The sequence below is a fragment of the Ursus americanus genome, chromosome 5 (assembly GCF_024610735.1).
Source record: "Ursus americanus isolate L20-20 chromosome 5, mUrsAme1.1.p, whole genome shotgun sequence".
Lineage (NCBI taxonomy): Eukaryota > Metazoa > Chordata > Mammalia > Carnivora > Ursidae > Ursus > Ursus americanus.
The window spans coordinates 59,125,670-59,142,465 of NC_142131.1; the positions used below are offsets into that span (position 1 = coordinate 59,125,670).

General features: G+C 55.3%; 1 protein-coding gene across 3 annotated transcripts in view; it reads left to right on the forward strand.

Moving 5' to 3' along the window:
- The window catches only part of FSTL4 (follistatin like 4), a 531,228-nt gene that overhangs the window by 415,726 nt on the left and 98,706 nt on the right, over window positions 1–16,796 (forward strand). For all 3 annotated transcript variants that reach the window (XM_087862279.1, XM_087862278.1, XM_087862280.1), the window contains one exon: window positions 2,011–2,134. In XM_087862279.1, coding sequence (XP_087718405.1) covers window positions 2,011–2,134 — 124 coding nt within the window. The remainder of the gene's footprint in view (window positions 1–2,010; window positions 2,135–16,796) is intronic.

A 16,796-nucleotide genomic window follows, 5' to 3' on the forward strand; every position in this document is an offset into this window, starting at 1 on the left:
TGTGCACTGCCAAGAACACAGTAGCGCTCAGACGAAACGTGGGCGTGCTGCTCCACGGCACCTGCTCTCCTCGCCACACGGGGGTCTCCCTGGGGAGAAAGGTGCCCACCAGAAGGCTCCACCCTGTCCTCCCAATGTCTGTGAGGCCAGGAGGTGCCCACAAGACCTGAGTACAGAGCGGCCACCTGGAGGGTTGGCCACACAGGGTCCCCCTCTCAAGGCCCTCTGCTCCAGCCAGCCCAGAGCCTGCTTGCAGAGTGTGCGCTGCGAACCGCAGATCCTCGGGCATTTGCAGACTCTGCTCTACTCATCCACACGCGGGCAACGCGTGCCAGTCCCTCCAGAGCCTGCCTCTCGGGGACCTGCTGCCCACAGCCTCCCAGGCACATGCCATCCCAGCCCTGGCTGGGCCATCTGTGGGTGGCTGACCCTGCTCCTTGGGGTCTTGGCCATCATGCCAACACATCCAGGCATACTTGGCTCCCAGCTATGGCTAAGACACCAAGGAGCAGGGCCACCCACAGATGACCTGCGCCACTCTGGGAAAAGCCCAGGTCCCGTCAGTTACAGTTACCTGAAAGAAGAACCACGTGGAAGGTCCCCGCACTAGAGGCTATGCAGGGAGCACCGAGAACAGGCGGCTCTGGCTTGTCTTAGACAGACGCACCTGTGGGCTCTTGCCACCCCAGCCCTGCAGGGCTCCCAGGCGGCTGACAGGTAGACAGACCCTGCGTGGACATGTTGCTCTAACCTGGTGGAGACGTGCCCAGAGGCACCTGAAGCCATTAACAAGCATGGTAATTGGGCTATGACTTCCTCTTTAAAATTTAATGTATTTAAAGTCCATTTCATAAACCTGCCATGTGGAGCCCAGCTAAAGGGGGCCTTTCCCTGACTAAATCAAAGGCATCAGGGAAAAATTTGTCGGTCCTATGAAAAGTTAATCAATTTCCAATGCAAAAATAGACAAGGGGAAATTTCCATCTTTGGAAGATTGATTTCCAGCGTTATGGTTGATCTCCCTTTTATTGAACACTTACTTGCTGGGTGAAGGGTCATTTTTTTTAACGTTATCACATTAAATTGCCTTTAATATAACAGGCCAAAGCTAAGACTGTTAAGTAAAGAGAAGATGTCTCTGTCCTCCCCCTCCAAATAAAATGAAATCATTTCCTTTCTTCTGACATTTCATTCTGAGCATTTTCCTTGCAAGACTTTAGTCTCAGACACCCCAGCCTCTTCAGCTGAGCGAGGGTGCCTGGAATTTCCACACTGAGTCCCCTTTGGCATGTGGCTGGTCGTGCTGGGAAGGCCACATCCAGAGAAAAGTTCACAAGGGTTCATCCATAGCACCAGGCCAGGATCCCATGGGCAGACGTTTGTGCCCCTGGCAGAACAGGGCAGGCAGAGGCAGGGAGCTCAGGCCAAGTCAGTAGAAAGGCAGCTGCCCCTCTCTGGGGGGAGGGGTGCTGTGGCTCAGAGGTGCTGCGGCTGGCTGGAGGGCTGGGCAGGCATGAACTGACGCAGCAGTGACCTTCCTGCCCCACACAGCTGGGAGCCATGGGACCTCGGTTCCCACACTGAGCTCAGCCGCTGTTTCTTTGCTGAGTTTGTGTGATCAGGCTCCTTCCCTTCTCTGTTTCCCCATCTGTGGCATGAAGGGGTAGACCAGGATCTTCAAGGATCGTGCCCAACTGAGACTGCCTGGAGTCTGTCCACCCAGATGGGGAGAAAACTCACCTAAACGCTCATCCCGACTCTGCCCCAACCCCTGTGTGACCTTGGGAAAGTCCCTGCCCTCTCTGAGCCTCATCTCTAGAATGAGAGGGTCAGGCAAGAGAAAACCAGAGAGCTTGGGGTGCTCCCCATGGCCTCCAGAGCTACCACAGGAGTCCTTGCCCCTCCCTCAGGGGGCAACTGCGGCCCCTCTTGGCCTGAGCCATCTTCCAGCCAGGCCCATGGCCCTGCCCTTACTCCCCACTCTGACCTCATCGCTTTCCTCACCCACAGCACGTGCTGCAGGAGCAGGACCTGGAGGACGACTTCCTGGGGTGCTCGCCCAGTGACCTCCTCCGATTTGATGACTATAACAGTGACGGCTCCCTGACCCTCCATGAGTTCTACACAGCCTTCCGTAAGTCAGCGCGAGGACGGGCTCTGTCTGGAGACTGTCCTGGGTTGTCGCCGGCATTGGTTTCTTTTATACATGAAAGCAGTTGAATTTGTTTTCCAACAAGCCTAGCTTTAAGAACAAGGTAAAGGAGCCTGGGTGGGAAGAGGGAACACTTGCTTCTGCTCTTCTTGGAGAAAGGCTCTTCTCGGTGTTGTTGGAGGAACCCAGACTGTGATGTAAGTGTGTCCAGGGAGGGGGGGGGCACTGCCACACACCTGGGGAGGGGGGCCGTCTATGACTGCACCTGGAGGGAATGGCTTTTAGGGTTTTTCCAGGCTGCCGCCTGGCCACACTGAAGGCAAATCATGCAGGAGGGTCCTGGAGGCTTGGCCAGGCAGGAGTAGGGGGCTTCAGCAGACACCTCATGTAGTTCAGCAGTGAGGAGAGGGGAGGGCACTGCCAGGCCTGAACTTGAAATGAGAGGGGACACTCTTGGTCCCAAAGAGAGGAACCCCTTTATGTCAGAGAACATTCAGCCTCTGCTTAAAGCAGCTGCTATGTGCATCCTGGATGAGGCACCATCGGACGTCCCCTGCAAGCTCCCTGCTCCTCACAGCAACCCCTGGGATTTGGGGAGTAAGTGTGAAAGCCCCAGGGTGCAGCAAGGACTCCGAACCACAGCTCCTGACATCCTCTCCCCCAGCCCCAACCTCTACCTGGAGTTGTGCTTTCCAGAAAAGTATTCCCACTCCGCGTCGACACCCCTTCGGTGCCATTCTTGCAAACATTCGCCAGGCTCAGGAAGGAGGCCTTGTGATTCGCTGGCAGGAAGGGCTCTTGTGGCAGATAGCGGAGGTAACTCCCGTGACATGAGAGGAGGGAGCCTGACTGTCCCCTGTGGGAAGTGTCTGTGAGCTTGACACACGGGGGTGCCTTTCCAGTTCACAGCATCCCTGTGGCCGAAGCTCAAAGTCTAACCCCAGTTACAGGGCTCTGCTTGATACACTGTGATGAGCTGTGGTTCCCCGTCATCCTCCTCCCTGCCCGCTCCTGACACTCATATCGATGTATACTAGTTCATAATAAGGTGTGAATGACTGGCAGCTTCACCTGCTGTGGGAGGAGTTTGCTTTGTGGATAGAGTAATTTATGCCTTGAAATAAATCTCGAAATTTTAGAATATGTGGCAGTACCAGCATCTCCCTAGACCCAGCTCACGAGAGCCAATTATTAGATTTTCAGGAATTTTGCAGTTAAACAATTAATATCTTTAAACCAGCCATGGTGGGAGTATTTACACCACGGAAATTTATACCACACAAATGCTACAAAAGTGGGGGGAATTTTTTCTCTCTGGGGAGCCAGTTGTTAGGCACTGACGTGTCATCACTGGACAAGACCCTCCCTCCTGTCCTCAGAGCTCCCCCCTGCAATATTCTCTCCACCTTCCCTAGAGACCCCCTGATGATTCTAATCCCATAGAACAGGAACCAGGAAAAAGAAGAGGTCAGGGCAGATGACAAGGAGAGCAGCCGTCCGTGTCAGGAAAGCAGCAACCAGTGTCCTGGGGACAGCTGTGAGGCATTCCCAGCGATGCTTTCTGGGCTCTGGCCCGTCTGCTAGGAAGGAAGAGGTCAGCGCATTTTCAGAGCCAGGGGCCAAGGCTGGACTTTGAGGAGGCTGCCCCAGGCATCAGTGCTTAGATGTCCCGTGATGACATCTCTAAGCAGAGCAGGCCCTGCTCAGCTCCATCCTGGTTCCCGGCACCCCAGAAGCCTCTGCTCCATGAGCTCTGTTTCTGAGAACCAGTCAGGACCAAACAGCAAACTATTGGCTTTACTCTGGAGGAAATGCAAGTGTCCTGGTTGCCCGAGATGAAAGGAAGGCTTCCCTAGGCCCCTGATGAGGGTCGTTAGAGACATGAGCTACCTGTGGAGAAGGAGGGAGTCACTGCCTCACCTCTGCAGAGCCATGCGGTGTCTCTTGCCTTCATTCCTGGATGATTATTTGAAAAGCTTTATAATCATCATTTTTTAAAGCAAATTAGATTCTGCTGTCGCCTTGGACTTGTTTTGAACCAGGCAGCCAAACCATTCATCACAGCCCAACCCAAAAAAATAGATATGAAATAAAATGTAAACTCACAGCCATTAAGGAAGCCACAAAATGAATTAACCCAGCCATAAAGGCCTGACATGCGGCCACGCGGAGCATGTGGCGTCAATGGTTCTTCAAAGTCATAGGAACCCTACACTGAGTCCCCATAGCTCTGGGAATGGATTCACGGTTCAGTGGATGTTAAGTAGGTAATTGAAATGAGACATATAGGTACAAGTTATTACCCAGACATCAATGGACATTAAAGAAACCTCACTAAAACTCAGAAAGCAATATCTCACACATTTCGGCAACAACATTTTGGATTTAATTTTAAAACCTGGAGCTGATGGGCTGGCAAAGGTGAAGACTTTGAAATTGTATTTGCTTTTTTGCCAGTGTCCTTGGGTACCAGGCAGGACAGGGTCTATGGGGTGACTCCTGGCAAGACTCGGTCACTGTATTGAAGGATGGGTTTGGAGAACTTTTCCCTGCAAAGCAGGTTGTATTAAGTTTTGGGGGGTCAGGGAAGGAGGTGTCCTAAATCATGTCTTCTCAGGTAGCTGGCTTAGCTCAGGCAGGGCCGGTGTTTGCCGTCGTCTGCAGCTGGCTGAGGGCATTGCCAGGGACCCCGAGCTGGTGGCTGCCATGCTCGGTCGAGCTGGTTCATGGTGGGGCCGTGCCCTCCTCCTGTCTCTGTGGAACAGGTGACCCCTCCCCAGGGAGGGGTGCAGAGGACAGGTCCCTCAGTCATGGGAGTCGGTTCTGTCTGTCTGTCCGACGGAGCTAAGTCTCCCGATCACCCATCTCTGTGCCCTGACAGGAGCAACACAGAAGGGGGGGCCTTCATCTGTCACCTAAACATTCTCTTCAAATGGCTTTCGGCATTCCAGACCACGGGCTGACCTCAGAACTAAGGGCACATGCCCTCCACTCTCCCCACGCCCTGCGCACACAGGACACCACTCTTTGCTGGGAGGCAGAGGCCCAGGCTCCAGGGTCCTTGGCGAGCAAGATGTGCACCGGCCCCATCCATTCATCACAATAAACTAATCTAAAAGTTGCTCGTTTAAAAAGCTTTTCAATAATGCATGTTGTTGCACTTTTCTGAATGTTCGGGTTGGGATCGTGGGGAAAACATGTTTCTTGAAAGAGGATTTTTCTCTCCCTTTAAATTCATTACAAGTTTCTTCTGCTTTTTAAGAAAGATACTTGTCCTTTTAATTAATCCTGTGAGAGCGATGTGTTGGATGGGAAGGAAAGGTTTGAGCAGCGCGCTGTGCGGGATGAAGGGCTTCGTGCGTTCATGTGCTGGGACCACAGATGCACCGTGTCCGCGGGGAGAGTCTGTGGCCGGAGGGCCTCGGGGAGCAGCCTGTGCAGGACCGGGAACAGGAGCGGGACACCGTCCCTCCGCTCCAGGCCGATGGGAAGGAAGCAGTGGTTTTGTCTGATGCTGGCAATACCTCTGTATCCAGGGCAACTCTGTGAAATGGATGAAGCGGTCAGCTGGCGAATTTATAGCTGTTTTTCTGCCATCGCTGCTGCAAAAGGGAAGGAAGGTACGCCTCACCTTCCGTGTCCTTATCCCCTGGGGTGAGGAATGCCCGCCACAGGCCAGACACCACGCCAGACCCGCTGTCTCAGGCGGTCCTCAGGGCACCCTGTGCTGAGCGCAGCGGCAAACCTAAACAACACGCAATCTATCCGGCTCCTTAGTCCTGTGAGGTGAGTTCAGACTCGGTTCAGATGGTGAGGATGCTGCTTTAGCCTCCGTTTGGTTTCTGAGTGTTCAGGAAGGAGTAGGAAACTTCAGAGAGCATGGAGTCTATCAAAGAATTGATCTCTTTGATTCTTGAGTTTGGAGAGCAAGTGATCCCTGTGCTTGGGTCTCGGTGCTGGTGGAGGCCAAGACCTTTGCTGGCATGACACCCTTAACCCCAAAGGGAGAGAATGCTTGCCTCACAGAGGACTTGCAAATCACGTGTCCAAAAATCTGATTCACTGCCCTTGGGCCCTCATTTACTCAGGGGTATAAAACAGTAAAATGAGAGCAGCCAAAGGAGGAATTGGAAATCAGAAGGCAGGAGGTGCTGGAAGTCTCACCACCGCTCCCAAGAACAGAGGTGAAGGTGCTTTCTCCTCACCTCAGGCATAGACAGAGGGCCTCCAAAGAGGCTTCCATGGGTCCTTGCTATGTGCCCCCGAAGCCAAAGTCAGGGTACCATCTGAATCATTTTGCTTGTTAATAGGACTTGAGTTAATAGTGGTCTCTTAGTATCAAGTCCTATAAAACGATACCTAACATTAATCATGTGTCAGCACTGAGTATTATGACCCAATTTTACGGATAAAGAGATAGGAATTCACGGCACTTAAGTAGCTAACGCATAGTCACACAGCCACCAGGTAGCAGAACCATTATTGAACCCAAATGCCTAATTCCAGAAACTTCTCATGCATTTAAACGTACTTTACAATTCATCAGTACTCTCCAGTAAGGAGAATTTCACTGTCCCCACAGTGGGTTTCCCTAAATTTCAAGTCCCAGCTCAATGGTCTCCTCCTCTAGGAAGTCTTCCTTGATTTCTCTTCCTTCTGCAGAGCCCCACATATCTTCCTGTGTGCGCTCACATCCCTGAGTTCACCTCTACACAATAACCAGGCTGTGGCCTGCTGGTTAAGTATCATCCTGGTGCAAATCCTCGTTCTGCCACTTACTAGCTATGTGACCTTGGACAGTTCTTTACCAGAGCTAAAGCTGAGCTTCAAGTTCCTCATCTGTAAAATGGCATAATAACCACCACAGAGGCATGCTCGGGATTAAATGAGATAATACATGTAAGGCCGTTAGAATGATACCTTGCATTTGGTAAGTGCTAAGTAATCGTGAACCAGGTAGGTCAGTGACAGACTCGAAGAATTTTGCATGTGTTCCCACAGCCCCCAGCTCCCAGCCCCATCAGCCTGTGCCCTCTCATTGTTATCCTGCCCTAAATGAGTGTGTAGGCCCCATGATGCCAGAGGCTGGCTGCTTACCATGTGCTCATGCCTAGAATGGGGTCTGGCACCCAGGAAACCCTTGGCATGTGTTCGTTCAGTGAGGGGAGAAAGTATGAGGAGAAATACGTGTGGCAAACAGAGGAGTCCAAACACAATGAGACTGTTTCCAAAGGTCCCAGAGGGTCTTTGCACATCTCCAGCAGGGAGCAGAGGAAGTGCCTTGTGGGGTGCCACAGCCAGGACCCCTGGTGGGGGAGCACCAGCCATGTTGGCCCAGGCCAGTGAGGGCACCTCGGTGGCTTCCCTAGCAGCCCAGACATCCCTGATCACCTGGGTGAGTGACCGGGGTGTGATGTGAGCCCCGATGCCCACATGGGCCTAATGCTTCCTTAAGGAAGACAAGAGCTGCTTGCCGTGTCAAGTTCGCATTCTGCTCCCAGGGCCACTAATCGGCCATCAGCCCTCCTCAGGATAAGCGTTCTGTTAGGCTATTAGGCTACCAGCACGCTGCTTAATTACCTCTACCTCTGACAAGTGTGTGTGGAGGTGAGGGCTCCCGCTCACTGCCGCTCTGCAGCCCCGCAGCAGCCCACGGCCACGTCCCCAACCCCCACCCATGTTGGACCCTGGCTACAGAGGACCCGGCGCAGGGCCTCTGGCTCCTGCCGTCCCACCAAGACGGTGGCTTTGCCATCTCTGTGCAAATCCATGCCCTTTGGGAAGTAATTCATTAGCCTGAAATGGGGGGTTGTACTTCCTCCGAGTGTAGCTCCGGGAAGCTGAAACACACCCACCCAGCACAGCCCCTGCTGGGCCCCCGGGGCCACCTCCCTCCCACCTGAGGCCACCTCCCAGTGGCAAAGGTGACCCCCCCCCCAGAGGAACACACAGCATGCCCTGAAACCTGGAGAGCCTGGCCCCTCGAGAATCACCCCCCCCCCCCCCGCACCCGAAGCTGGGCCCTGGCAGCATAGAAGGACAGGCCTCATGAGCACATCCACTGAGCACAGGGACCCCGGCTCTCTGACTCAGGTCAGTGCCAGAAACATCAAAGGCAGCAGTACTGGGACTGGCGTGTTTGCCCTGAAGCTGGTGTGAGCCGGGCTCCAGGAAAGGAGGGTGGGCGTGCAGGCCTCCTCTCTCCACTCAGGCCCAGGCAGAGGACGCTGTCCATTTAAGGAGCAGGCCAGCTGACCAGAACATTCCAGAGGCGCCTGGCCAGGGCAGGAAGACCATGCATGAGGAGAGGTTCTGAAACAGACACTGAGAACAGTAGGAGGGGGAAAACATTAGTCAGGAAACAGGTACCACCGACACACTCTCTGGCAGGCGACGGAGCTGTGAGCCCGACCTGCCGGCAGGCCCTGCCTGCGGGGAGCTTGCACGATGGCAGACAGACAAGCAGATAAACAAAGTCGGAGCTGGGACAGAGAATAACTGGGTGCAGGGCTGGCAGGGAGGATCTGCTTTCCACCGCGAGAGGTCAGGAAGGGACTTTGGAGCTGAGGCCTGAAGACCAAGCTGGAGATAACCAGGCAGAGGGTGAGGAGAGAGGCAAAGGTGAGACAGGTGGGCACAGTGTGCAGTCCTGAAGGGGCACAGGGCCGGCGGTACCTGAGGAGGCTGCCAGAAGGGGAACGGCTTCCGGGGCAGGGCTGGGGCAGGAGCAAGCCCACCTTGCTTGGATCCCCGCAGGCCTCTCCCAGCCCGCGCCGAGCCTTTCGGGAGTCTGCAGGTGTGCCAGCCCAGACAAGTTCCCGGGAAGGGCCCAGGGGTCAGCTGGAGGGCTGCAGTTACCCTTGGAAGCCCCTGTCCCCGCTGGAACCTTCCAGGCTCCACGGATGATGGTCAGGACAGAACAGCAAGCAGGGTCACTGTGTAAGGAGCCTCCCCAGTGCATGACCTCTGTCCTTCCAGGCCCCTTTTCTCTGCAGAGGGCACAAAGGCAGCTGAGGGCGTGCTCACTGTCCCTTCACTCCAGCGGGGCCGGAAAAGCCACTGGCGACCCCTGAGCTGGGGGTGATGTTCAGTGAGCACCTGCGCACTGGGGAGCAGGGCTGCTGGAATGGGGACCCCCTGTATATACCAGGGCTCCAGGCTGGGGCCATCCCGCCCCCCATCATGCTGTCAGAGGGTCGGTTCTGAGCCAGCTCTGCTGTGTGCGGCCGCTTCTGCCTCTCGCCTGTCTCCATCCTCCGCGGTTTGCTCCTACCAGCTGTACTCTCGGCCTGCAGTTTCCAGCGCTGTCTGGAGCTGAGTCTTCAAGCACTTTCCATTTTTAAAGATCCCAGCTGGAAGCTGTCAATGGCCTCAGTGCAGAGCAATTGAATAGTAGAAAATGAACTAATTACAGGTTGTTATTGAAAATCTATTATATACAAATTGCAAAGAAAACTCATTAAAATATGATGCTTTGGTGATTTTTTTATAAAACCCTCCTCTTGGAGGGAGAGGCAGGAGCCGGATGGCTTGAAACCTTGTTCCTCAGTGTCCCGGGGTCAGAATTCCCAGCAGGTCTGAAGATCAGGCTCTGGTCTCCTGTCCCAGAGCCCCGCCTGACGTTATGCGCTACAGAGAAACTTGAGATTTTGCACGGTATAGAGGGCTCTCTGAATGTTAGTAAATACTCAGAAATGGCTGCAGAGGAAACAAAGAATTTCATTACAAAGATATAAAACGAGAACAATTTAAATGTCAGCTTCTTACCAGGATAGCACCACATTGTCCTCGTAAATCTCCGTGTTTCTGCAAAGCTTTTGTGAGGACTTCAAAGGACTTCAACATGCAATTAAGCACTGAAGGTCACATTACCGATTTCCTAGCTCACTCCCTGGCATTGGAGGGCTGAGAAGCATTGGGATGTGAATGGCCAAGCCACTCAGAGCTCAAAGGGGCCCGTCGGATGCAGGGCCCGGCTCAAGGCAAGAGCCCAGAGAGCAAGCTGAGCGCAACGCAGGGGTGCACCCCAGCCTGCTGCCTCCTGGGCCCGCCAGTCACACTCGAGTCTCCTTGTGGGGGTAGCCTGGGTGGCAGGTGTAAGTTCTCGAGCACTAGGGAACCCTCTGTTCTGAGGTGTGGAGAAGGCCCACCAGTGTGTTTCTGAGAGGAGAGCCCTCACCAAGGCTGTGTGCATGGAGCACAGATCCCATGTCCTCTGCCTCTGTCTTCTCTTCCCTCCAGCCACCGGTTTTCAGGCTCTGTGATGGTGCCTGCAAGACCCTTTCACCACCACCACGCAGGCCCGGCTTGTGGGCTGTGCTGGGGAGCAGAGAGCTGCAAGAGGGCTCCACTCACACGGGCGTAGTGACTGAGCAAGCGAGCAGCCTATGGGCCACTCGGGGGCCTGGGAGTACTCACAAGCCCCAGCACCATGGTGACTCTGGAAGACATAGCTGGAGAGCTAGGCCCTGGGGACGGGCAGGACCGCAGAGACAGGGAGAGGTGTCTTCTCCTGGGAGAGGAGGGAGGGTCAGCGGATACTCAGGCTGCTGCTCCCTGCCTGAGGCAGGCCCTCGGCTGACAGATGAGCGGCTGTTTGGAGACCTCAGGCCACAGCCGCTGACCCATCCCAGGTGTTCGCTGCACCTGCAGCACCCCCTGGCTTGCTGGTCTTTACCTTATTGTGACTGTTACTCAACAAGCCTCCAGCCCCAGGGGCTGAGGGCAGGGAAGATGGTAGACGGTTGAAATAGGGGCAGAGGCCACAGGACCAAGAGTGGCCAAATGAAGATTGCAGCAGAAGGGTCAGGGCAGCCACCAACCGGGGAGGCAGAACAGAGGGAAGGAGAGGAAGGGCTGCCTCTGAGAGAGAATTAGGTGGTTGTCGCCTGGGGCATGTTGGTCCAGCTGGAGAGCAAAGCAGGAGCCAGAGAGAGAGAAGCCTGGAGCTTTCCAGAAGGTTCAGTCTGGTACGGAGTAGGTGCTTGATAAACATTCGTTCAAAGAATTTAGGACCGTGACGGCTTTTTTTACTGATAAACAAGAGAAAAGGGTTAGAGTGGTTGTAGCGGTTGAGAATGAAGAACAGCAAACCAGGGGTGGAAGTCATCCTACTCCCCACCCTGGTCAGCTCCACAGTGGCAGTGGGTTTGCGGGATGGCCGGGTTGGCAGAGTGCTGCCGTGTTATCTGCAGTCAGCCCCTCATCCTGGACAGTCCCCACCCGTGCTCCTTTCCACTCACTGCTCTCCTGATGGAACTTGTTTCTCCCCAAAAGCTAGCCTTCCCCCTGATAGTGCAAAGCCACCCTTCCATCCCCTTATGACACCGGCATCTGATGGACCCTCACCAGATGCATCCCAGAGGCTCCCAGGAGGGACACTGGAAGGAGGCCTGGGATTTAAATGCTCTTTGCAGTAAATTGGGAACGTGGGAGGTGTTGCCCACTGATGGAGAAGCACATGGTCCGATTCTGGGTAGGAGGCAAGCCTGCTGACAACACTCTTCTCGAAGCTCTGAGTTCCATTTTAGCTCCCCCAGGATTTGATAGGATGCTGGGGGCCGCGTATTTCGACCTCTGCTTAGGAAGGCGGCTGGCTTTGGGCCCTGGGGTCTGCGCTGGTACTGGGACAAGCAAAATACGTCGCTAGTTTGTTGAACATGGGCTGGACTCAGCAGAGGCCTGTGAAGGAAAATCAGTCTTGTTTCCGTCTGTGAAAGACTCTCCAGTGAATCCCGAGGCTTCTCCTGCCTGGGGGCTGAGGCCGAGACTGAGCTGAGGACCACCCGCAGGGGTGGCTGCTGCACGCAGTGCCCACCGGCACTCTTTGCAACATGGGGCTACTGGGCGGCGGTTTCCCGTGTCGGGCTCCGGCTGGGTTTCCAGCCCCTCCGGCGCTGTCCCATCCCTGTCCCACTCCACACATGTGTGCGATCTGCCCGGGGAACGTGGAAAGGAGCCTGGTGTGTGAGCCGCCCCAGGCAGCCCGCAAGTGGAGCCCTTGGAGAGCCATTCCTCTCCAGATGGCACGGGCGTCTTGTCTTCAGACAGGTGCTCTGGGCGCAACAACTGTTTGTACACTTGTCGGGATTGCAAATCGCATCCAGGTGGGAGTGGAAATGGGGCCCAAAGGACTCTCTCCCCTACACAGGTGGCAGAAGGGGTGGTACAAGCTGGCGGGGGGCTCTTCTGAGCAGCTTCTCTGGGCTCTCTTGTCTTCCCGAAAGCTCTCAAGCCCTCCAGACAGAGCCACTCCTGAGCTGAGGGTTGGCCACATGCCAGAAGCTGTTCCAGGCACCTGGCAGGCCTCCCTCCTCATCCCCTGAGTCCCTATGGTAAGGAAACTGAGGCCCAGGGAGACCTAGTCCTGCGGACTCCAGGGCACTGGCTACACGTCCTGCTCTAACCAGGTCCCTTCGGAATCTCCATTTCTTCCCCTAGAGACCCAGTTCCAGAGAGATCGCCGAGATCTGTGACTGAGGGGTAGGGCACAGTGTGGGATCGGTGAGGCTGAGCCCTGTGTGACGGCCTTCACCTCGTGCAGCTGCAGAGGGCACGGCCCAGCACCTGCATCCTCTGTCTGGTTCCCACGTCCGAGCCCATGTGCCGCAGGTTCTCAGACACAGTCACCCGCGTCCCTTTCAGACAACTATAGAAAGAGTGTCTCAGGATCGGTGAGCTTCAGCTCTACCAGGAGACAGGGCCCCAAGGAGCCCCCTGTCACATGGAACAGGCATCCGCATGCTTCCTGAGTGATCAAGTCCCCATGATGGGCCATTTTCCTCTTAAACGCAAACCCCATCAAATATGCATCCCTTCTCAGCTGCCGCAAATCGATGCACTTCCAGAGACCCCTCTTCTCAGCCCCGACCCGCCCTTGGTTCCAGCTTCAGAAGTCCACCTCTGTGCAACAGAGCTGAGAAGTGTGCTGGCGCTGGGCAGTGGGTTCAAAGTCCGGGAGAGGACAGCTTGGAAACAGGAGTCACACGGTGCCTTTCATGTGTGTTCAGAGCACCCCTTGCTCAGGGAACCCTGCTGACACGCCGCTAAAAGCGGATGGCCCAGCAGGCACCGGCAGGAAGCTCCAGGCTGGGCACTGTCCAGGCACCAGCCACATCGGAGGGGGAAGCCCCCGGAAGGTGGGGGGGGGTCACCAACACTCAGCGTACAGGGCACAGGGCACAGTGGGGGATGGAGCAGTCCACAGTGGCCACGCATGTCCAGCTCAGACGAGACAAATGGGAGTGAGTTGAGAGCTGGCCCAAAAGAACCAGAGGTCAAACAAGGGCATCAAGAAAGTTCCTAAGTGAACCCGTGACACCTGGAGATGCTGAGGGGACAAGTGGAGTTGGTGGTGCTCAGAGTCTCTGTGGAGACAATGGTCATTATGCCTCCTGGGCCACAACCCTGCCCGGGGTGAACGGGGGAGATGTGGGCTGGCTCGAGCGTCCTGCCATGCTGTGACCGTGCCTACAGCTGTCCTCCCAGGGACCCTGGAGGACCAGGCGTGTGGGGCACGTACAGAATCAGTGGCCTGCAGAACAGTGGGCTTTGGAGCTAGTACTTCCTGATGGAGCTCAGGTGAAAGAAACAGAACACAGAAATGTTCCGCATCAGGGAGTTTGGCTGCCAGGGAGATTGGGGTTTGGAAAGAGAACAGCAGGGGTCCCACCTGAAAGGAGCCTTGAAGGCACCCAGTATGCCCAAATCTAGATGCAAAGTCTGCCCCGTAGACATTCTGGTTGTGCCCTACATGGTTCAGAGTTCTGTTCACATGTCCTGGGGCCTCAGCCTCGCAGCCCCGCCACGGCAGAGCACTTCCCTCCCCTGGCTGCCAGTCAAGGGTGGGCATACACATTCCCAGCCAGGAGGAGACGTGGGGGAGACCATCCGAGTGCTGGCGGTGTGGCCTTCAAGGCAGTGGCAGCTCGTGATGAACGGAGAAGTGGTTGTTGGCCGCACCTCACTGGAGGCGCAGGTCAGTGTGCATCTACTTTGGACGTGTTTCCTGCATTGTCTAAGTTAACAAAGAAGATGTAGGCTGAGCAGAGCTCCCAGTCCCCTGGAGTCAGCACTCCCTCGTTCAGAGCCTGAGTTGGATTATTCATGCCCGGACTCCCAGCAGCCTCCCAGCCTCCCTACCTCCCCACCCACCAGCCACCTCCTGGTCAGAGTTCAAAAGCAGCCCTTGAGAAGGGGCAGCCGAGACAGAGGAAGGAGTGCTCACGGCAGCTGGGTGTGCTGCTGCTGAATGGCCCTGGGCAGCGGTGGTTTGGGAGAGGAGGAGGAACCAGGATTAAATGGATATGGGAGGGAGGAGGGGGGTCATCTAACGCATGAACCCTGCCCGAGCCTCCGCACTCACGTGCCTGTTTCCCTTTGAAGTCAGGGGAGGGCATTGATCTTGGTTGAGGTGAAGGGCACAGACCCAGAGCCTGCCCAGGATCTCTGGCCTCCAGAAGGCAGGCCCCAGCCCCTCCGTGGGTGGCCCTGGCTGGGCAGCTGGACAGATGAAATATTCACAAGCCCAGAGCCTGGGCAGCTCAACTTTGGAAGGCCTGCGTTGGATTAAACTGGCAGCACCAAGCCCGGCCCTTTGAAGAGCAGAGGCTTTGTAATGTCTGCAAACAGAATGTCTACCAGGACGCCTGGGGGCGGGAGGTGGCCTTCATCACAGGACAGCAGCGTGGTCCCTACAACAGCAGAGCCACAAGGGCCTTGGCCCAGGCCTCAGTCTGGCCGCATGTCTGGGGGTGGCCTCCTGGACCCCCACCCCTGTTCCTCAAACTCAGACGCTGACGCTCAGGTGCATGGGCACGTCCGGGGGGGTGGCAGGAACCTTCCGGAGTGAACCGAGACACCCCAGCAGGTATCAGATATGTCAACACCAGAGCTTGGTTTACTGGAGGAAGCTTTCCGATGTGACAATAGTGGTGTTTGAAGTCACAAAACCAACAGATTAGGAAGCTCTTAATAAATAGAAGTTAAAGCAAATGCCCCATATTGAAGCACCAGGTGAATATTTGCTCTCACGTAGCTATTCCTGCCTAGTGCCCGCTCCAGGCAAGTTCTGGGCTGGTCCCTGGGAGCACAGTGGTGACCATGACAGGCCTGGCCCTGTCACCTTGGCTGCAAGTTGCTTCCTGAGGCAATAATTCAGGCCTCACAAGAGGGAAGCCCCGCCATGACACATGGGCAGGTTACCTACCACGTGGTGCAGAGGCATCAAGGCTCAGAAGCAGAGCATTACGGGGCCCATGACATGTGGCAGAGCTTGCTTCCAGAGCCACAGAATTCATCCTGGGTAATCACAGCGTTCATAGCATCCTTACCACGTGCCATAGTAGTGTTCTAAGTGAGCTCATTAATCCTCACAACATTCAATGACGGATGAACTGTCATTAGCCCCTTTTTGCAAAAGAGGCTGGAAGGCACCAATCTCCCAAGTAACTTGCCTGCATCTCAGAGCTGGAGAGCTGCAGGGCAGGATGTGGACCCCAGGTGTCAGGCTCTAGAGCCCAAACGAAGCGGTAGTGCCATTCACATAACTCTAGCCACTTGTGGCCCCCAGCACCTGCTTCAGCAGGACCCGGGGGCACCCCAAATTAGGCCAAGGGGGTGGTTAGAGAAGGGGGTGTAACAAGAGAAGGGGACACTGCTGGTCCACCCCCACACACCCCACCGGTGCCCCAGCCTTCTGGCCCACAAAAGCCAGCCCATGAGAAGCACCCTCACTTGGAGAGTGTGTGAAGGACTGCAGTGGGGCTTCGGGGGCCCTAATCCCAGGGGGGTCAGGAGTGATCAGGCAAGTACTTTCTGAGGCTCCATGTATCCATCCAGGGCTTCTGTGGGTCTGAGTGGACAGGGAGCTAGGGTCAGGCACCTAAGAGTCACACATGGAAGGCTGGCAGCAGGAGGCTGTGGCAGGTGGCTCTGCTGTGACATTTGCTATTACTAATAACATTTACTGACCCTTTAATCAGTATCTAGTGACAATGGTCCTAATGAAAAGAATACCATTCATCCCCATTTTAGAGCTGGGAAAACTGAGGCACAGAGTCAGTCACCCAACTGGGAGCCAGTAGGCTGGGGATTCAAAACCAGGCACTCAGGCTACAGCCCCTCCCCCCCACCCAGTGCATCTCTGACAAAGTCACATGCAACTGACTCTAAGCCTTGACTTGAGGACAGATCTGAGCGCCCAACCTGGCTCCAGGTGCCCTGTGGCTCCCCTGCTCCATCTTTGTCCCTAATTTAATCACAAAAACGGAGTTTTCTTTCTTTGATCAGGGGACTGATTCCTCCTCTGTCTGGCAGAGATGTTATAAAAATCAATTAATCCATTTTGCATAATGCTTTTGAGATCTAGCATGTGGAATAGGACACATGAGTGCAAAACAGGTTTTTGGTGATGCTGTTTGGCATGAAAACTTGTACTCCTGTCTCTTGTGTAGAGCCTTTGTTTCAGAATGTTTTCCATCAAAGGGTGCAGCTCCTGATTCGGGAGGGCAGCCTGCCGTGGCCGAGATAGGCGGGCTCAGCCCACGCATGTGGCCCCAGGGGTGTCTCTACAGAACGTACAACTGAGCTTGCACGCTAACCCCACCACCCTCAGCCCCCAAGGCTGGTCTGCAGGTCACAAATG